This window comes from Cervus canadensis, chromosome 24 (genome assembly GCF_019320065.1).
Source record: "Cervus canadensis isolate Bull #8, Minnesota chromosome 24, ASM1932006v1, whole genome shotgun sequence".
NCBI classification, from domain to species: Eukaryota; Metazoa; Chordata; class Mammalia; order Artiodactyla; family Cervidae; genus Cervus; species Cervus canadensis.
The window spans coordinates 22168871-22191691 of NC_057409.1; the positions used below are offsets into that span (position 1 = coordinate 22168871).

At 37.2% G+C, this 22821-nt stretch overlaps 1 protein-coding gene across 8 annotated transcripts in view; it reads left to right on the forward strand.

Annotated features, from left to right (window-relative positions):
* DOCK10 (dedicator of cytokinesis 10) overlaps positions 1-22821 on the forward strand; it is a 298093-nt gene that overhangs the window by 242243 nt on the left and 33029 nt on the right. For 7 of the 8 annotated variants that reach the window (XM_043444648.1, XM_043444650.1, XM_043444645.1 and 4 more), the window contains exons 28-41: positions 3129-3275; positions 9052-9135; positions 11839-11935; positions 12795-12839; positions 13919-14094; positions 14250-14366; positions 16076-16187; positions 16893-17014; positions 17101-17215; positions 17307-17373; positions 17597-17644; positions 18235-18336; positions 20774-20898; positions 22396-22508. In XM_043444648.1, the coding sequence (XP_043300583.1) occupies positions 3129-3275; positions 9052-9135; positions 11839-11935; positions 12795-12839; positions 13919-14094; positions 14250-14366; positions 16076-16187; positions 16893-17014; positions 17101-17215; positions 17307-17373; positions 17597-17644; positions 18235-18336; positions 20774-20898; positions 22396-22508 (1470 nt within the window). The remainder of the gene's footprint in view (positions 1-3128; positions 3276-9051; positions 9136-11838; positions 11936-12794; positions 12840-13918; positions 14095-14249; positions 14367-16075; positions 16188-16892; positions 17015-17100; positions 17216-17306; positions 17374-17596; positions 17645-18234; positions 18337-20773; positions 20899-22395; positions 22509-22821) is intronic. The other variant, XM_043444647.1, reaches the window with a different exon arrangement.

The following is a 22821-nucleotide window of genomic DNA, read 5'->3' on the forward strand; positions in this document are numbered from 1 at the left end:
TAGGGATGTCAGTCCCCAATACCTTCTGGATGGCTTTGGTGCATAGTGGGTCTTCTGGGCTCATATTTCCATTCCTATATGTCCACCTCCCTCTGCCTTTTTATTCCTTCCTCTATCATCTGCCAGAGCAACCCAGGTATTTTTCATCCTGCTTAAAATGAGCCATCTCCAGGACTCTTAAGAGCCACCTAACAGTGAGTGCTCCATCCCCTGAATTCTTGTTTAAGCCCATGTCCTGACAAAGTGCCCTTAAGTCTATGAATTTGAACTTGTCCACTCTTTCATTTTGGCCATGTTGATCAAACACCCTCAACATTGTCTCAGTGGTACTCCCACATGACCCTTGCTAGTACATGCTGTGCTGTTTTGAGTTGCTCAGTTGTGTCCAACTCTTTGCGGCCCCATGAACTGTAGCCCACGAGTCTCCTCTGCCCGTGGAAGAACCCTCTGAGAGGCAGACAGCACATCCCTGGTGCCTCTGCTTTCTTATCCTCATCGATTCCTATTCACTAGGAAGTGCCAAATGCCTTCTCAACACTGAGCTCTAGAAGCGAAAGGTTCCTTGTATTGGCTGCATGTTTTGTTTTCCATCAGCCCCTTCTTCCTAATGCAACTCCCAAATGCCTAAAACTCAGCCCCTGCATTCTGCACCGGGTCCTTGGGACCTCTGCCCTATCATCGCCCAGGTTTTCCAGCAGGTTCCAGCTTGCAGCTGGGGATCCGACCTTCCGGTCACCTCACTGCCTTCCTCGCCTTCCTGAGACAGAAAGCCCACCATCCCCAGCTCAATAGTTCTCCCCTCTCAAGCCCTAGGGATAGACTTCTGGAGAAGAATTTAAAATATTACTCATTGGGAATTCCCTGGTGGTCTAGTGGTTAAGACTCGGCACTTTTCACTGCTGGGGACAGGGTTCTGTCCCTAGTCAGGGAACTAAGATCCTACAAGCCGTGTGGCACAACCAAAAAAAATTAAATTGAAAAATAAAAATGTTACCTGTGTATACTAATCAGCCTGTCTTGGGGTTAAGAGTGGGAGTAGGCTTCAAGGGGAATTTGAAAGGAAGGCAAAAGAAGGTGGGGGGTAGGAACAGAGGAATTATCAAGGTCCAAGATGTTAATTCATGTCCCTGTGAAGAAAATGTTGGCACTGATGTGTTTAATGTCTCTTAGAGGACTAACACAGTGAAAAGAGGATAAAGACAATTGTGCTTTGATTATCTAAAACCTGATTGTTGCTTTCACAGGTGAATCATTTACCCTTATTTCTCAAGGTATATGGAGCAGAATGAAAAATGATATATGCAGTTAAATCCATTAGGTTTATTTGTTGTCAATTTAATTTTATTTCAGTAGTAAACTTTGAATATATACAGAGAGTAACCATGAGATTCTCAAAGTGACAGTCATTTCCTGGTAAAAATGGCTTAAAAAAGCCAGCCGAAGTCAACTGCAACATTCTGTAGTTAATCAGTGTTTGTGCTATGCAGTTTCTGTAATTTTAGCCTCCATGGTTTTTATTCTTGCATCATGGAAGGTTGAATGCTTAGAACTGAAGAAAATAAAGGTTAATCAGACTCTCAATTGTCTGTTTCTGTCTATAGTGAAATTACAAGTCTAATTTTAAAGCCATCTTGTAATGGTGAATGAATCTTACCTATCTTGTGCAAAGAAATTCTATAAATTCATGAAGCAGTGACAGAAATGGGAAAACTCAGCTGCCTGAAATTTTCTGAGTTAAAATAGGAGGGGTGGGTTTCTGGACCTGAGGGCACTCTTTAGGGGCCTATGGAGTTTTTCTCTGTATGTTGTATAATCTCACAGCCAAACCATTTTTTATCTTATGGCAAAAGCGTTTTGACAGTGAAGTCTCGCTGACACATGCTATGGGCATTTGCTAAGACCATTGAGTTAAGACCAGCCGGTATAGACTTCCATCTATAAGATGAATAGCGTTTGAGCATCTAATGGAAAACATGGTGACTATAGTTGATAGCACTGTATTGTATACGTGAAATTTGCTAGGAGAGTAGAACTTAAATGTTCTCTTGCCAAAAATATGTATGTGAGCTGATGAATGGCTTAATTAACTAGACGAGGGGTGGGGATTCTTTCACAAATTATTATGTGCATGAAAACACCAGAGTGTATGGTTTAAATATGTTATAATTTTGTATGTCAGTTATGTCTCTTATAAAACTGAAATAACTTTTTTTTCCCCTTTATTTATTTATTTATTTTTTCAGTGGGTTTTGTCATACATTGATATGAATCAGCCATAGAGTTACACGTATTCCCCATCCCGATCCCCCCTCCCACCTCCCTCTCCACCCGATTCCTCTGGGTCTTCCCAGTGCACCAGACCCGAGCACTTGTCTCATGCATCCCACCTGGGCTGGTGATCTGTTTCACCATAGATAATATACATGCTGTTCTTTTGAAACATCCCACCCTCACCTTCTCCCACAGAGTTCAAAAGTCTGTTCTGTACTTCTGTGTCTCTTTTTCTGTTTTGCATATGGGGTTGTCGTTACCATCTTTCTAAATTCCATATATATGTGTTAGTATGCTGTAATGTTCTTTATCTTTCTGGAAATAACTTTTATAAAAAAGCTAGCTAGTACTCACAACTTAGAAAACATTTCAAACTAATATCTGTACTCATTCAGTTATTTATTCATTGATTTCTTATAGTTGTTTATTGGAGGACCCTTATTAATGGTTTTAAAAATCAAAATAATTGATTTTTAAATTAGAAAACTGTGAATCAAAGAAAATCTAGAATAATAGTCATTGAACCATTCATAGTAGTTATTTCCTGAGAAGGCAAGAAGGGGTATTAAGAGGTTATAAAAAATGTTACATTTCTATGTTGTCTGAATAGTTTGAAATTCACATATAATTTATAATGAAAAAGTGAAAGTTTTATTGGCCAAAATAGAAGAAAAATTCACTGACAAGTGGAAATGGTGACCTTGAAATTGAAATGGCTTCTAATTTCACTATTGCTTTCAAGTTTCCAAAAAGACTTTTTGTTTGATAATAAATAGAATGAAGTCTTACAGGTTATGCTTTCCAGGCTTAGTATTTCACAGATCTCATTGTAAAGAAATGATCCATTCTTTCCTTAGCTTTCTCGGCCTCAAAGATTTCCCGAATCTTTTCAAAATGAATTGGACAATCTTGTCATGAGCCTTGCTGACCACATGATTTGGAAAAACAAAGACGCACTTGAAGAAACAAGAAGGGCAAACCACAGCGTTGCCAGATTTCTTAAGGTACCTTATACAAAGTCATGATTCTCTTCAAGCCTGTGTGGTAGTGGCTATGAGATACTCTACGTGTTAATTAAGTTACTGGTTCATTTATGATGAAAAGTCAAAAGACTACCATGATTAGATGAATGCTTTCATCTATATGTCTTTCTTGCTTGGAATACTTTCTGATTTTTTTTTTCCAATTTGGAGTCCTATGGAACAAAAATCAAGGTTAGAGAAAAATATTTGCTTGAATATTGCCAAATGTAGGACTTCTAAATATTTTTAAAGAGACAAATGAGATTTTTAAAGGAGAACTTGTCCTGAGGCAATATTTTTGTCTCAGACTTTTCTATCCTTGATGTGATATTTTGGCATGGCTACAGCTCCCACAATGATGCCAAATAGCCACTTTGGAAAAACTTGGGGGAATTGAGCATTTTTGTTGTTTTACTTCCAGGCTCTTTTTTACATGATGAAAATATTATAAATTAGCTACATAAGAGGAAAATGATCAGTTAAAGTATTGAGTAACATAAAGTGAAATATATATATATGTATACATATATATATTTAGCAATATTTCTTTATATTAAATTAGGAAGAAAAATGAGCTTAGTCCAAAAATAGCTAATGTAGAATGACGGTGTATCACTCAGCAGATAATACATCCAATCAGAAAGATAATGTTTTTCTTCTGTTCCTTCTTTTGCCCAACTATTGACTATTGGTGACCTTGATGAAGGCACTTTTCTTGATTTTTTGTAGTAGACACCAAGACATACTGGATAATGGTGGGAACTTATCAATAAATACTAGTAACAAAGAGACTATGGAGATAGATGGAAAATTAGCTGAAGTTGTCATTAGTGAATTTTAATTCAGTCTAATTTCTTTTTTGATGTATTAAATGCTATTTCAAATTATGTACTATGCATGTTTACCTCTTGAATTTTCTTTAGTGTTTTACATCTTATTGTTGCTTATTTCTTGCTTCAAGAAAGAGAAAGAGGTGGTCAGGATTAAGGAAGAAGAGAATAAAATAGAAAAAAAATTTACTCTAATTTTCTACCACATTTTAAGACCTATGAGAATAAAGTTTGTTACTATGCTAGTAGTTTATTTGAAATGCTTGATGAAAAAGAAAATTTGGAGAAATGACATGTCCAATTTGTAAGCACACTGCATTTAAGAAACATCTGCAGATCATTCTTCCCTAAATTGCAAAAAAAAAAAAAAAGTTGCATAAGCAAGTCTCTTAAAAAGAGAAAAGACCCCTTATCTACTCTCTTTGGCTTAAATGTTGTGTACTTATTAGAAAAAAATATGCTTTCCTTGGACCTCATTTATGCAAAAGTATCTTCTGGTGGTACATAAAGTAATGTCTAACCTGAATGTCCAAGGTGAAAAGAGACACAAAGTATACAGCTAATGGTGAAACCAGTGGTTTGTGAAAGCTGTGGGTAAAAAGCGTGGATTGACAATAGATGAACAAATATAGTCTGTAAGATATATGGATCCATGAACTGCAAACTGAAAGCAGTACTTTTGTGAAGTTCATAAATGGAAACACTAACTTCGTATATTGTACATTATGAAAATCCATTGTACAAGCATTGTTTTCAGATTATTGTTTTGATGGAATTTGACACAGAAAGCTTTTTTTAAAATGTTTGTGAAGTTTATTATATGAATCATTTGAATGTGGACAGGAAAAGAGAAAAGAAGATGACATAATTTTTTGATGTAAAATTGAATGTAGTCATTTGGCATAATGCACGTGAATTGATGAACTTTGAGTGTTCAGCTGCTCAACACTGCCCCACTGTTGGCGTTATAAAACTTTTGTATTCCCAGAAAATAGTTATTCACTTAACTTAGGTTTCAAATGGCTTTTATCTCTTTTGGTTGTTGAATTCTACATTAGTAATACTGTAAATTAGTTGTCATCAGAATTTAACAATTGAAGTATCATAACACCTTGGTTGTACCAAGATTGTTTTCCAAAAATGGAGAATGTGGTACCTCCAGGGTGACCACATGAAAGTGTCCTAGGTGAGAAAGTGTCCTACTTTATCTTACATCATGGGAAAATAATGTTTTTGTAGCACTTAGGCCAGAAACCTTGTCCATTTCTCTGACTCTTCTCTCCTAGAGATAAATAGGATGCAAATGCATCCATGGCTACATATGTAGCTTCTGTAATTTTTCTTTGCACTGACAATCTGGGTCACAACTCTAATTTATCTTAGAGTACCTGTCTAGATACTCATCTCTTGCAAATATAATACCAAGGAGGTAGCAAAGGAAAGTTCATTCTGATTTTAATTGTCCTTCTTAGACAGCCGTGTCTTTTTACCCACTCTTCTGACTATTCTCTACTTTATTTCAGTTTGCTTTTGGAAACCATTTGGCAATCATCTAATACAAAAGACAGATTTTGGTAGCAAAATATTTTAAAGAAACATCTGTGATATTTCTCTCTAAATATCAAAAAAAAAAAAAAGATGGATAAGCAAGTCTATGAAAGGGAAAGTCTTCATATTTACTCTGTTTCACTTAAATGTTCTGTGTTTGTGAAATAAATAAATGTTTTCTATAAACTCCATCTATGCAAAAGTTGCTGTAGCGGTACATAAGTTAATACCTAGTTAATGCAAAGTTAATACCTAGTAAAGTGCTGCATAAATTAATCCAGACGAAAAAGAAAAAGATGGACCAAGTGGTTTTTAAAATAAAAAAGGAAAAGGGTATCAGATTGCATGTTTTGTAATTTGAGTTCATAACTGATCGCTAAACAAACTATAGAATAAAATTCTCATTGGTTCTCACAGTTTGTGAAACAAAAGAAATAATTTTTTATTACAATATATCTTTGCATGTTTAATTTAGAATATTTTCCTTTATTAAGCCAAACTGAGAAAAAGTCTGATAGGATATGTTATTCTTTATATCAACAGTCTGCAAATTTTTTTCTGTAAAGGGTCAAATGTTAAATATTTTTAGTTTTGCAGACCATACAGTCTCTGTGACAAGTACCCAACTCAGCTAGAAACAATCATAGACCATTCTCTGTTAGTCACTCAGTCGTGTCCAACTCTTTGCAACTCCATGGAGTGTAGCCTGCCAGGCTCCTCCATCTTTTGGGATTTTCCAGGCAAGAATACTGCAGTGGGTTGCCATTTCCTTCTCCAGGATATCTTCCTGACCCAGGGATTGAACCCCGGTCTTCTGCATTGCTGGCAGACTCTTTACCATCTGAGCCACCAGGGAAACCCATAGAATGTTCACCATGACAATATATAAACAAATGGGTGCAGCTGTGTCCCAATAAAACATTATTTACAAAAACAAACAGTGGGCCAGTATTGGCTCATGGAACATAGTTTGCCAAAGCCTGCTATAACTCATTTTCTGCTAATATGGAAGGTTAATATAAATTATTTTAAAACAAAAGCAGAGAAGCCCCTCCATGCCTTAACAATGAGTGAAAAATCCTCTGCTTTTGGGGTTAAGAAGATGCTGAAATGGGCCAGAAACAGGGTTCTGATGACAGGAGAGACACATTTGATGAAGCTTGACCTGCAGGAGGGCTCTCTATAGGAAAAAGGCTGATTGTACTGACTTTGTATCTTAGGAACAACCTGCCCTCTTATCACTCACTGTCCCTTGAAAAGAGGGTGACAAATTCACCACATAGAAGGTCATATCTCAAGAAACTCTGAGTTTTCCTACACCCCAGGGTAGGCACCCTCCTCCTCATTTTCCCCATTCATGGGTGGTGGAGTTTGGTCTCCTTTGAAAGCCACCAGATTAGCTACAGTAGCCTCTGGAAGGTGGCAACTGCAACCTTTCAATGACAGGACTCAGATTCCTCCTCCGTCTAATCAAGGTGCCCTGTGACTTGACCAAAGTGCTTCTGCTCTTGCACTCTTTCTTGAGAAGGTTCTAGAACCCACAGTTATACTAGATGGTCTTCCTCTCTGCAAAGTGAGACCCAAGCTGCTTCCCAGCAGGAAGGAGACAGCAATAGCAGAGGTCTCCAGGGAGAGAGCTCCACATTGGGAATATTCCAAGGGTCACCAGTTGGGACTTCATTCTACAGATGGAGAACCTTAGAGAACGTGACCCACTTGCTGAAAGCCTGCATAGTGCAGAGGACGTCAAAGCCCTCTCCCTCCCCTCCTCCCAAGATAAGTTCTCTACATCTTCTGCACCTGTGATTATGCTCTGGTGTTACCTTTCTTCACTGTTCTATTGGGAGATAGGAGGATCAGGGAGCCATTGACTTTTTTTACTAAAGGGAGATGATTGAAAGAACTTAAATTCATACTGAAAATGAGAATATAAATGAAGTAGTATGTAATGAATAGGTACATGAAAAAAAACTCAGAATAAAACATAGAAAAATGGAAAGGGAAACAAAACATATGATTGACCAATCAACTGGAAACATGTTATTAGAGAAAATAACTCATGTTTATACATGGGCATATTTCAGTGGGAAACCTTCCACTTGGTATACTACCTATAGGGCTTTCCAGGTGGCACTAGTGGCAAAGAATTCGCCTGCCAATTCAGGAGACATAAGAGACACGGGTTCCATCCCTGGGTCAGGAAGATCCCCTGGAGGAGGTGGAGGAGGGCATGGGAACCCACTCTGGTCCTGGCAGGCTACAGTCCATAGAGTTGCAAAGAGTTGGACATGACTGAAATAACTGGGCATGCACACACGCATACTCCCTATAACAAGATTTTATGTCCAGTCCTTTCTGAGAAAAGAGATTTGTTTGTAAAACTGAGGAGAAACTAAGAAATACAAAACCATTACGATGGACCCTACTGGACTCTGGATGAGAAAGAAGCCTTCTATACTGAGTGATACAGCAGCTGAGAAATTTTCCCACATGGTACACATGCTTGCACACTTGTGGATGGGTAGAATGAAACACACATGCAGTGATGACCTCCATAAGCTAATCTACTATAGTGCCCAAGATGCTGCATAGGAAACATGGTCCATGCCCACTTCACACTTTTCCAGTGCAGGAACTGGCCCCTGTAGCTTGGTTACTGGTTACATGACCATTAGTCTTTGGGATAGAGAGCAGATGCTGAGCTGACTTGCAATGCTTGCCTGACTCCTCTAAACCTACCTACTGCTTGAGACTCTCTTATTATAGTTACGAGAGTGTGAAGACAGAGTAAGACAGACAGTGAACAGCTCACTGAGAAATCTCAGGCTCTCTTACCTTCACTCTTCAAATTCAAGCTGCCTTGGCTGAAAAGAAAAGCTATTGAAAGAGGCCAGTGAGACTGCAAAAGGTTTCCCTGACGTGTCTCTGCTGCCCCTGTTCCTATCTGATGTTGTACAGTTAATGATCTTCACCTAAGGAACTGTGGAAAAAAAAATATTAAAAAACAATAATAAAATGTAGCAAAGTGGTTAAAAAATAGACAAGTAAAAGCTAAAAATTTCACAAAAAAAAAGAAAGCTAAAAATTTCTATATTAAATGGAAAGGGCTTTGCAATATCTCATTGCAAAGCTCCAAGAGATGTTTTATGAAAAATGATAAATATGGGTTTGTCACTTTCTGGTGTGTGTCCTATATCTGGTATTTTAATTAGCTGCCATATGTGGATGAATGCTTAAGCATATTGTAGATATTGTTCAAACATTTATTGTATAACACATTTAGTGAAATGTTATTTTGCTTCAATATTTCTAATCATCTTTTCTAACATCTTTAATGATCCTTAAAAACATCTGAATTTAGAATTTTATTTTTTTTTTAGCGCTGCTTTACATTTATGGACCGGGGTTTTGTGTTTAAGATGGTTAACAATTACATCAGCATGTTCTCCTCTGGCGATCCCAAGGTAAGAACCACGTTCAGGGGTGATGGCTTTCTAAACTGTTGCATTACAAATAAATACACTGGTCTCTGTGTATAATCTGTCTAAAATAATAACCTATCCATTATTTGTATCAAAAAATAATTTCTATACAATGAAAGGCAGGCTTTTAAAATGGCTCATCAGCTCAGCAAGTCTTCCAAGTCCTCCCTTCATGGGGGACAAATGGGCATGGAGTTGAAAGTGTTTACATCTCATTTCTGTTTCTTGTGGGCTGTGAGAGGAGTGATTCTGGTTGCAATTCTTCTTCTTCAGGTTTTCCCAGGACTGTCTTGGTTTTAGCAAGTTCCACTTCTCTGGAAATTTTCAGTCTTGGGAAAAATGGAACAGTTGATCACCTTACATAAATATTGATTCTGTGTCGGGAGACAGGAGACAGTACTAATATCTAGGGAGCAGTGGTTCCCAAAGTGTGGTTCCTAGACCAGTGATCTCAGAGCTGAGCTACTGCAGGTGGGGCCCAGAAATCTGGAATGCAGCAAGGTTCCTATCACCTTCAGGTGATTTCTGTGTTCTTTCAAGTTTGAGAACCACTGAGCTGTATAATATGGCATATGCCAGAGGGACATAAGACTGGAAATGGGCCAGACTCTGAAACTTGTATCATTAAGCATTTAGGCTCTTTGTGTTGCAACCGACAGAAACTTACTCCAATTTGAGCAAAAGGGACTTTATTGGAAGGATATTGGGAGAACTAGGCTTAGAAAAAAACAGAGACCAAGGCACTTCCAGGGCAAAAGAGTAATCACAAAGGATGAACCTGGGGCCAAGGTCTGCTGCTCCTTAAATAATGAAATGGGACCATTTTCTCCCTCTTAACACTCTGCTTACATGTATATAGTGGAATATTACTTGGCTGTAAAAAATGAAATAAGGACATTTGCAGCAATGTGGATGGACTTCGAGATTATCTAAGTGAAGTAACTCAGAGAAAGACAAATACCATATGATACAACTTATATGTGGAATCCAATTTTTTTAAGATACAAATAAATTTATTTACAAAACAGAAATGGACTCACTCAAATTTATGGTTGCCAAAGAGGAAGCATGGGGGGATGTGGTAAATAGGAGATTGGGATAAACATATACAGATGGTAATATATAAAATAAATATCTAATAAGGACCTACTGTATAGTGCAGGGAACTCTAGTTAATATTCTATAATAACCTACTTGGGAAAAGAATCTAAAAAAGAATGGATATATATATATTATAACTGATCCACTTTGCTGTACATCTGAAACTAACACAACATTATAAATCAACTGTACTACAATAAAAAATTTTTTTAAAAGATTTACACTCCAGAGAGGAAGCACGTAACCGGTCTGCTTTGGGTCATGTGGAAGAGAGGGCACCTGAATTAATAACTCCCCATTAACCTTTCCCCATCGGGAGGAAAATAAGTCCCCAAGAGAAGTCATCTACATTTTGGGAAAGAATATAGAAATACATTTACAAATATATAAATAGAATGTATTTACACTTATAGAAATAAACAAATGTAGAAATTCCAAAAGTAAATAATGATCTTCTTGGAGCATTTCATGTTAGGCTTAGGAGCCTGAAGGTTAATTTTTAGCTGTGGAGATTTAGCAAGGAGAACTGCATGATTATATGTCATTCAGTTTTGAAAATCCAGTTCTTTCTGTAAATATTTTTTGAAAAAATGTCCTTCATTAGTGCTCCAATTATGCATGAAATTTGCAGAATATCCTTTTAGGTATGATTCCAGTGACCCTAAATTATATATCTTATCAAAGACCAAATGGAACATACACAATGAAGAGTGATTACCATGTAATTTAATTATGTTCCTTTTCACTTTGATGTACAAAGGATTAAGTCAAATACTACCCTTGTTTGAGATGTCAGTATTCTAAATTACTGACTAAAGTTGTCACAAATTATGATTCTAAAATATCTGAGCAAATGAAATATATTTTATTTTGTTAGATGTTTTTAGGGAATAAAATGAACACAAGCTAACTGAGTCTTAAAAATTGATTACTTAGTTTGCATGACAATGAAAATAGAATGGTTATGGACTTGCTAATTGTTCCTATTTATGCAGTTGTATTAAGCTGTTTTGGATCATGTTTGCACTTCATTTATCACTGTCCTACTCAAAACATTGAGATGACAGACCTGTTTGCCAGAGCAAGAAAGGGGTGGAATGAGATAATGTACTCTCAGAATAAATGGAAGATGGAGAGAGATTTACTCTTAAGTTTAGATTATCTGCACCATTGTCTTCCTTAGCGCTGGATCTTAGAAGTTGATTGGAGTGATCTGTTCTTCAAGCTGAATGTAGTTGTACACCTTAGTACATGTGATGAGGCACTGTTTTTCTCAGAATAAATATATTTTGCTATATGCTAAAAGAAGTGAAAAAATAGAACTCAGTAAGATTGTATCACATAGAAGCTCAAGGTAGGTTGCAAATGAAATCACTTCCTGAACAGGCCTTGACCAATCTCCAAAAATAGGGAGCCTGACTACATTTACCACTTTAGAGGGGACAAAATCCTTTAAACTTAACAATGATCCAGTGGTCACACAAAAGTAACTCCACTTCCTTTTTAGAGATAAGATTCAAGTGCAGATTTTCTATTGACTTTCTTAGTGTGTGAATAATAGTCATTCTTTTGCCTCTTTTTCAGACCTTATGCCAGTATAAATTTGATTTTCTCCAAGAAGTATGTCAGCATGAACACTTTATTCCATTGTGTCTCCCCATAAGATCAGCAAACATTCCAGGTAATAAGTCCCAGATTTTTATCAGTTCCTACAAAGGGAACACATCTATTTGTTTGTCTTACCTTTTCTGTTTGTATTCCTGTTTCCTCAGTTTTGGTTTTGTCTGAAATTGTCACAGGGGCATTAGACCCAGGTAATCAGGTTTAAATGTAGAAAATGATAGCATGTGGTAAACAGTACAACACTGTATTTCTCAATTTTTGTTTATGTTTTCTTTTTCATCAAAGAGAAGCCCAACACAGCCATACAATTGGTGCTTGTAAATCAAAGAATATTAACTTCGTAACTAGTGCCAAATTATCACTGCATTAGGCAGGCTGGTTAAGACAGTCAAGGGGATCAAAGTCTGTTTCAGTCATTTGGATTCTGTTTACTATTTACTTCCCAGTAACTCAGCTAGTAAAGAATCCACCTGCAATGCAGGAGACCCCGGTTCAATTCCTGAGTCGGGAATTTACCTTGGAGAAGGGATAATTTACTATTTATCAATAAGTAAAAGGGATTGTTTACTATTTATCAGTAGCTCAGAGACCTGGTAGTCTCTTTGTAGATCTGATATTTCAATGGTAAACATAAAAACATGTTTCATAGCAAGCAGATTTCTGATAGAAGGAAAAAACAGTGCCCAAGAAGAAGGCTAAGAATTAAAATAATTCTCTTCATGACAGTCTTTCTTAAGAAAAGAAGTAAACAACCAAAGGTACTTGTCTTGAAAAGCAAAGCTTTATTGAAGGAATTCACTTGTATTTTAGGACAACATATTTTAATTTTTCAGTATAAATTACACATAGTTAATGAATATGGTGTTTATCTGAATATGTATGTATCTGAACTTTTTATTTATTTATATTAAATTCAGATCCCTTGACACCTTCAGAATCAATACAAGAATTACATGCATCAGGTAAATGATTTTTATTTTCTATTACACTATCTCAGCATCGATAACCACTTTGTATTTCAATAATATTGATGAGTATAAACACTTCATATTTCCAGTTTCTAGATGTTAATAGTCATATCATCTAATCAAATATATAATCAAATATATAAAAATATCAAATATCATCTAATCAAAATAGTCAAAATTTGAGTGAGCTTTTCTTTTATCACAAATAATTAAATGCTTCCTTAGTTTGAATTCTTTCATACTTTATTCTCCAGAGTTTGAACGTTTTTTAATTTCCAAAGCATCAGGAATTTCCTTAGTGTAACCATACATGAAATTCCCAGTCATATGTAATAACATGCTTATTCAATGAAACTATCTTTATATAATATTTCTATCAATAAGTCACAGCCTGGTTCTAACCCTTCTCTCAAAATTGAGATCATTAGAATCATATCAGTTTATTTTTAGCCCAGCCAAGTTCATAACTTGAAATAGTCTGGGCAAATTTTTTTCTAGGTATAAATGGGCAATTTGCAAGTTTTGTTTTATTTCTGGCTCCTCACTGTTACTCAGTATTTCATGGAAAAATGTATTTAACCTAAGCCCTTTGATGTTAGTTTCCTGAACTTCCACATTCCCTGAACTTCTGCCTTCAACACTGTTTTCACAGACTGAAAAAAATAGATGTGTTTACTTTACTTCTGGTCAGATATGTTGTGGAGTGTTCTAATAGTTCCTTATTCCTAACACGTAGACCTGAGTCAGAAAGATCCCCAGAGCAGGAAACAGCAACCTACTCCAGTATTCTTGCTGGGAAAGTCCCATAGACAGAGGAGCCTGGCAGACTTTGGTCCATGGGATTACAAAAGATTTGGACATGACTGAAATGACTCAGCATGCACACATGCACTATTTTGCATAAGAATACACAGTATTTACTGAATACCCCTCTTCACATTTTTCATACAAGACTGTATTGCTGAATCCCTGCTAATAGCGAAAGGGGTTTATAGTTGCTTGTTCCACCTCTCTTGATTGTAAAGTGATCATTTAACTTTCAGTAACATGATCTTTTTACCTTCCTCACAAAGATATGCCTGAATATTCAGTCACGAATGAATTTTGCCGCAAACACTTCTTAATCGGAATTCTGCTCCGAGAAGTTGGCTTTGCTCTGCAAGAAGATCAAGATATCAGGCACTTGGCTTTAGCTGTCCTAAAAAATCTAATGGCTAAGCATTCATTTGATGATCGATACAGAGAACCAGTAAGTGATCTTTCTTTCTCCCTTCTCTAAACACCATTTAATGGTTCACTGCATTAAGTGCCTATCAGACCTACAAGTCTATTGATTTTTTTTTTTTTTCTTCGAGTCTATTGATTTTTGTATGAATCATTTCTTTTGACTCCTTTTCTACCTAGGAAAAGCAGGCCCAGATAGCCAGTTTATACATGCCCCTCTATGGCATGCTTCTGGACAATATGCCAAGGATTTACCTGAAGGACCTGTATCCTTTTACCGTCAATACATCGAATCAGGTAAGTTTGCATACTATTCCAAGTGTCTGTTTTAATAAAGAGCTTGCCTTTTTTTTATATGTATATTTTTGGCCTGGATAACCATTTTCCCCTAAATGTGAGCAAACTAAGGATTAAACAGAACAGTGCTTCTTGCTCGGTGGTTTTTTTTGGGGGGGAGGGGGGCGGCGTTTGCTTTTGGTTTTTTATTTATCTGTTTTTTTATTGCAGTATAACTGCTTTACACTGTTGTGTTCCTTTCTGCTGTACAATGAAGTATGTCAGCCATATGCATACATATATTCCCTCCCTGTTAGACCTCCCTCCCACCCAAGCCCTTCATTTCGCCCGCCCCGGGTCGTCACAGAGCGCCAAGCTCCGCTGCCTGTGTGACGCATGCAGCAGCTGTCTAGCTGTCTGTGTTGCACGTGGGAGTGGACATATGGGGCTTCCCTGCTTGCTTGGATGGCCCTTTCTCAATTCTTTCCACCCTCTCCATCCCCATCCCTCCTGTGTTCACACATCCATTCTCTACATCTGCACCTCTGTTCCTACCCTGCAAATAGGTTCATCTGTACCATTTTTCTAGATTCCATATATAAGCATTGATATAGGTGTTTTGAGGTGTTGATACAGTGTCTAGAAGTTAGGAACTATGTCTGAAATTTTTTTTGACCTTGGACCAGTATCAGTTACTATCTATGTAACCTTCAATAAGCTATTCAGCTTTTTGCTCATTTATAAAATGGAATAGAATACCTCTATCACAGGATTCTTAGGAGGATTAAATGTGTAATGGAAAACATGCATCATAGAGACTGGTACATTATGAGTACCTAACATCTAGTTTTTAATAATAATAATATACATTTAAAAATCCATGATAATAATGATAATCTAAATGTAATCAATGAATTTATGATACCACTCATAGGTGGAATCCAAAACATATAACCAATAGTGAATATGACAGAAAAAATAAGCAGACTCACAGATATAGACAACAAGCTAGTGATGACCAGTAGGGAAAGGGAGGAGCCATAGAAACAGGGGTTAAGAGGTACAAAGTGTTATATATAAAATTATTATAATTTTATAAGCTATAAGGATATATTGTACAACATGGGGAATGTAGCCAGTATTTTATAATAACTGTAAATGGAGTGTAACCTTTAAAACTGTGAATCCCTATGTTCTATACTTATATAATATTGTGCATCAATTATAGTTCAATTAAAATTTTTTTAAATCAGTAAATTTATCAATAACCATTGTAGTCATTTAGTCCAGGAGTCCCCAACTTCTGGGATCTAATGCCTGATGATCTGAAGTGGAGCTGATGTCATAATAATAGAAATAAAATGCACAATAAATGTAACATGTTTGAATCATCCCCAAACCATCCTTCTGCCTAGGGTCTGTGGAAAACCTTTCTTCCACAAAACCAAAAGGTGCCAAAAAGGTTGGGGACCACTGATTTAATCTATATCTGAAAGACTTTCCACTACATTGTTTAAAAATTTAAAAATCACATAAGAAATCAAATTGTGACTAAGATTATGGTTTGACAGTATTCACTTTCTTTGCCTACTTTGGCAGAAGATTTTGCAAAAATATAAAAAATCACATCTCATATCATCTAATTGAAAATGTAATGTAGAAAACATTTGTAGGTTTATGATGTTGAAATATGTTAATTCCCACTCATCTCTTCTGTGCTTTGAATACAGGGGTCTAGAGATGACCTCAGTACCAACGGAGGATTCCACACCCAGTCAGCTATGAAACATGCCAACTCTGCAGACACATCATTTTCTAAAGATGTTTTAAATTCTATAGCAGGTACTTCAGACCTTCCAGATGATCGTGTTTAACACTCATCTGTGTTTACATTGTATATCACTGTGCTTTTTACCCACTCATTCATTGTACATAATGTATGAGGCAAAGTATTCTGCATTTATATAGCTAAAGAGTCTTGTTACATGTTTCTCTGAATGTCATCCAACAACTTCCTCTTCTACTTAGTGTTCATTTCTACTTGGATTAAGAAGCAGTCTTCTCCGATGTCATCAAATTGTTTCATTCTGGAAACAATCATGATGTTTTCATTGCATACAGCCTTTTAAAATATAATAGCCCTTCCACTTCAAAGATTATTTTTAAGAACTATTTTGGAAATGTCATCTTAATTTCTTACAAACTGTCAAAAATTGAAAGCTGCTTCCTCTAAAGCATCCTTAAGAACTTTTATTAAGCATTTCAAAACAGAAACGTTCTTTAAAAAGCTTTGTAAGAGATCAAAGGAGCATACTTTATTTCCAGTTATAATGGTCTAAATGTTCTTAAATCCTTCATACTGGCATGGCTGTTAAAATAATATTTTAAAAGTTGCATATCTTTCATGCCAATCCCAGACTCTATTGTGTCAGCCTTTCACAATACCTGAATGATCAGCATCTTTTTGGTTCATTTTAGCTTTGTGTGTGTGTGTGTGTGTGCCCATGCATCTCATTACCGTCTGTGTGCTGTGGCTTGTGTTTACAGCATTTTCATCAATAGCTATTTCTACAGTAACCCATGCTGATTCCAGAGCTTCATTAGCAAGTCTTGACTCCAATCCAAGTACCACTGAGAAGAGCAGTGAGAAGACCGACAACTGTGAAAAGGTATGACTTCCCTCCCGAACTTGCCAAGCGCGTTTCAAGTCAGCTGCCTCCTCCTCCTCAATCCTTGTTGTTTCTTTCACCCCTAGATCCCAAGACCCTTGTCTTTGATAGGCTCAACTCTCCGATTTGACAAGTTAGATCAAGCAGAAACCAGGAGTCTTCTCATGTGCTTTCTACACATTATGAAAACAATTTCGGAGGGTAAAGAGAGCTCTTTAAAATTAAATTTTAAGAAAAAAGGAAAAAACTTTGAACTTCCAAGAGTCTCATGCTACTTGGTGTTTCCTTTCAGAGACTCTGATTGCCTACTGGCAAAGAGCCCCCAGTCCAGAGGTGTCTGACTTCTTCAGCATCTTGGAGTAAGTTTTAGAGTTGATTACCTAAGACTTTTTTTCTAGAACCTTCAAATGATTTTAGTATACCATTTTTCATTCTAGTATCATATGGTGAATAATCTATCAATAATAATGTATAAAGTATCTAAAGAAAACTGTATTTTTCTTTTAATGTACTTGGATGAACACTTTGTATAGATAAAAAGGTATGAATAATTAGAATGTGACTTCTTTTTTTCCTTTCTAGCGTCTGTCTTCAAAATTTCAGATATTTAGGGAAACGGAACATAATAAGGTAATCATTTTAAACTCCAAAAGATTAGTCTGATCTTTTGAAAAGAATCATAGTCCGATCTTTTGAAAAGAATCATAGTCTGATCTTTTGAAAGAAATCATATATATATATATGTTAGAAATCTTAAAATGCAAATAGGATTTTAAGGTTGACCTCACATTAAGCAAAGCATGTTTGATGATTACACTATACCCATAGTAGATCCAAGAATAGTTAACATTGTCCGAAGGAAAAGCACAAAACACACATTTCTGAAAAGAAACCACATTTCATGTAGCTTTTCAACCAATTTGTCTCCATATGAATGTAACTTAGAAGATGCATATTTAAGAAAATACTTCCAATATACTTAAAAAAACAGCTAATCCGGAATAACTGTGTGCTCATCCTTTCCCATAAGAGACAGCAGTGCCCCACCACCCCAGCACATTCCCTAAAGCCTCAATTTCCCATTCCCAGAAAAAAATGTAGTTTTTTCATAACATATGAAAGATTTCATTGTCCAGTAATCTCCTTGTCAGTTGCCATTTTTTGTTTATATATCAGTTGCAAACACTGAGCTAAGATTAAAACTTCAGTTTTCCTTGCAGAAAAATTGCTGCTGCATTTAAATTCGTGCAGTCCACCCAGAACAATGGAACTCTCAAAGGATCCAATCCATCCTGCCAGACTTCTGGCCTTTTGTCACAATGGTACTGTCACATTTGCTTGATATTTAAAATTATATTGTGAGTGTACGTGGATGTGGATGTGTATGTGTGTGTATATGTATTGGGTTCTCCCGTGGCTCAGTGGTAAAGAATCCGCCTGCAATGCAGGAGCCAAAGGAGACGCGGGTTCAATCCCTGAGAAGATTGCCTGGAGGAGGACGTGGCCTTCCACTCCAGTATATTCCTGCCTGGAGAATCCGTGGACAGGGGAGCCTGGTGGGCCACAGTCCATAGGGTCACAGAGTGGGGCATGACTGGAGCAATTTAGCACACACACACATATATATATAGGGTGTGGATACCCACACTGTGTACACACACATGCATATGCATGTATATGTATATGTATATTTCATACATATGAAATATCCCTTCGTGGCTAAGACGGGGAAGTGTCTGCCTGCAATGCCAGAGACCTGAGTTTGATCCCTGGGTCAGGAAGATCCCCTGGAGAAGGAAATGGCAACCCACTCCAGTACTCTTGCCTGGAAAATTCCATAGACAGAGGAGCCTGGTAGGCTACTGTCCATGGGGTCGCAAAGAGTCGGACACGACTGAGCGACTTTACTTACTTACTTATATGTATATTTCAAACCAGACACAGATTTCAAATAACTCTGTACGTTTCTAAGAAGAAACTTTGCAAGTATTTCCCCATCTGCCCCACTAACTTGTAAAGACCTAAGAAGCAAGAATTACGCCTTATTTCTGTGACCTTGTACAATGCCTTGTGTGGTTGTTGTGTGTACTGTCATGTCCGACTCTGTGACCCCGTGGACTGTAGCCTGCCAGGCTCCTCTGTCCATGGGATTTCCCAGGCAAGAATACTGGAATAGGTTGCCATTTCCTTTTCCAGGGGATCTTCCCACTCCACAGATTGAACGTGGTCTCTGGTGTCTCCTGCATTGGCCGGTGGATTCTTGCATAGGGTCAAAGAGTATCTTAATTTTATTAAGCCTGGAAAGATATAATTCCAATCAATGACTATCTTCATGTTTGCTAATCTCTTGGTGACAAAGTAAACTATGAGGTCGTATCTGCCCTTTCCTTTCAGTAACAGTAATAATTTAACCATATTCTTAGAGTTTAATGTAATTTTTTTAAGGGTCAAAGGCAATAAGGAAGCATATCTGGCCCTATAAGCTCATGTTAGTTTTTTTAGTCATCAGACTGATTTGACTAGCATAAAAAACCTAGGATCACCCCTCATAAACTACCCTACAGAAAACATTAGGCTGAAATGCTGCCTTAAATCTCCTCTGGGTCTAGTCAATCCAAATCTTTGCTAAAGTTTTCTCCAGCTTGATTTATTCTTCCCAGGGGTATCATAATAATATACAATACGAAAATGGCTGTATTTTAGAAAGAACTTTAGAAAGTAATATGGAAGTAGTAAATGGCTAATAAATCATAGAATAAATTTTGCCTCTTTATCCACGGGGACCACTTGAGTGGCCCCCTTATGAGAAAGCAAATAAAAAATGTAATGGGCATGTTTTGACAATTGGTAGTAGGAGAGAGGACCATAAACAATGATTTTAATGACGATCGTAACCCAGCTGATGTCACTGCTGTTTAGAGGATGTCTGGTAAGTTAGATTTCAGGGTCCCCCCTGAACACCTGATTTTTTTCCCCAAATCCCTTCCCCAAAACCATGGCTTTTCCTCCAGGAGTTACAGACAGAAGGACACTGGAAGTAATTCAGTCCCAAAGTTTAAGCCATACAGCCCCAAACCCATTATTCCCTGTAGCTGCAGAAATGATCCAGACTCTCTTGGCTATTGAAAACCAAAGTCAGATTTCTTGGGCCCCGATCCACTCAGAGCACTTGATTTAGCCAGAACCAAATAAACCTTGAGAAGTAAGACAAAGAGAAAACCATTGCTTCTTTTTGAGGCTTGACTCTTCAGTATCTCTTCCTCTAAATACTAAGAAGAGACAAAGAGTTGTTTCAGACCAGATTTTGCTTTTTCATATTTTACCCCCTAAAAATAACTGATACCAGTTGAGTTATGTAGTATTTTACTTATAAATGTTTATCAATATGCCTTTCTGAGCATCCAATAGCCAACATAATATCTATGGAATCCCATGACTTCATTAAATAATAATGAATATGACTGTGCAGAATTTAATTCTGTATCTATTATTTTGGCAAATGAATTCTTTACCACTAACGCCACCTGGGAAACCCATTATCCTTTAGTATCTATTATCATTCTGAACACTGTTTTGGCTTAAATAAAATTTCTCCAAAAGTACTTTTAAAGTTTCTGTCATCGTGTCACCCCATAATTAATGGTTTTTCGTAAAAAGTCTCTATTCAAAATGTTAATATGACACAATCAAGAGAATTTGAACAAACATTTGGCTTTCATATCCCTACGACTTTAACCATTTTTCTCATTTCATTTCCAGGATGCACACCACTTCCAGTCATGAAGGACAGAAGCAGCACAGGTCACAAACTTTACCAATAATTCGAGGCAAAAATGCACTTTCTAACCCCAAACTCCTCCAGATGTTAGACAATACCATGACCAGTAAGTAAACCGGAAACAATACCAGCAAGATGGTTATCATTTTTCTCTAGACATGTGCAGGAAATAAATTCACTGTGTTTCAGAATGTAGGGAGTGTTGCTGTGCTCCTCAGACCACTGGTTTTCAGGCTTGCCGTAGCCCTGGGAATGTTCCTGAGAGGAGAGAATCAGCAGGGAGTAGCTTAAAAACATAGTGTCCTGGGACTCCCTATTGGTCCAGTGGTAAAGACTCTGTGCTCCCACTGCACGGGGCATGGGTTTGATCCCTCACTTGGGAACCAAGTGACTCTGGGTCAACCTGATTATTATCCACTCTTTGGGAAGAGAAAAAGTTGCCTGTGTCCCAGAAGCAGCAGGCGCACCATCTTGAATCCAGTGTTGCACACATTCTAGGTGTGAATGAGGTAAAAAATGAGATCCAATGTTTTCATATCATGTAAGTGTTCTTGATTATGGACACATGACCAAAGTTAGCTATTTGACAGTATTTGCCTTAACCTATAAATACATTTAGTACCTCTCTGAAGAGGTCATTTGTGCAGATCATCCACTCAGACTCTACATTTGATCTATTAACCTGGAGCATAAAACTTGACCCAGACTGATTATGGAGGAAATATGACTATACTGACAGCTGAACCAATGGAAAAGAAGTGGGAAATAAAGAACAGACTACTCTGATTCTTTAGAAACTCCATACCTGACCAATGAAAAGGGCACACACACTGTCTTCATTGGTTCAAGCTACTAAAACAAGATTCATCAGACTGTGTAGCTTAAACAAAAAATATTTACTTCTCCTAGTTCTAGAGAGAGGGTAGGAGATCCAAGGTCAATGTGCCAGCAGGTTTGATGTCTGGTAGAAACCTGCTTTGCAAATGGCTACCTTATAGCTGTGTCCTCACATGGTGGAGATAGAGATGATCCCTCTGGTGTCTCTTTTTAAAAGGGCACTAATCCCAATCATGAGGGCTCCATCCTTATAACCTAATTACTTCTCAAAGACCCCCCCCCCTCCAAATACCATCATATTGTGGACTAGGGCTTTGACCTATGAATTTGCTTTTTCATCCTGTGCTGACTCAAGGGACATGAGTTTGAGCACACTCCGGGAGATAGTGAAGGGTAGGGAAGCCTGGTATGCCATAGTCCATGGGGTTGCCAAGAGTCAGACATGACTTAGTGGCTGAACAGGAACAACAATGTGAATTTTGGGGGGAACACACATATTCAGTCTACAGCATCCACTGAAAACTCTGTCTAGTATTTTTGCTTTAGCCGATAAAGAAATTGTATAAATGAAAGCATTTTGATTTACTAAATTACTCATCAAAACACCAGTAAAGATTGTATGTCTATACATAGGATGTATATTGTATCTACATTGTACATATTGTATATATGTTGTATATGACTATGTTGTAATTGAAGAAAGTTTTTAATAGGGTACAAAGACTTGTCTCAGACCTTTATGCATTTTCTACTTTGGACTTTGTAGGCAACTCTAATGAAATAGACATTGTGCACCACGTGGACACAGAGGCCAACATCGCGACAGAGGTTTGCCTGACTATTCTAGACCTGCTGACCCTCTTCACTCAGGTCCACCAGGTGAGTGTGACCACAGCATCTTCTGCAACACGATAAAACTAAAGATGGAAAAGTCATGTGAAGTCAAGAACATGTTTTTAAGACATTTAATGAAACCCATTAACCTTCCATAAATCAACCTGTGAGTGGAAAGCATGTTAAAGATGAGATTCAGAATTCATCAGAAGTTGGCAAATGCACAGCTGATATACACACAGACATTTCATTATTTTCCAATAATAGACACTCTTTCTTCCTTGTTTCTCCTGTTTTATGTCAGGCAAGCTGGGCTGAGTGAGAATGTGATCCTACTTTTTCAGTATCAGAGGGAGAG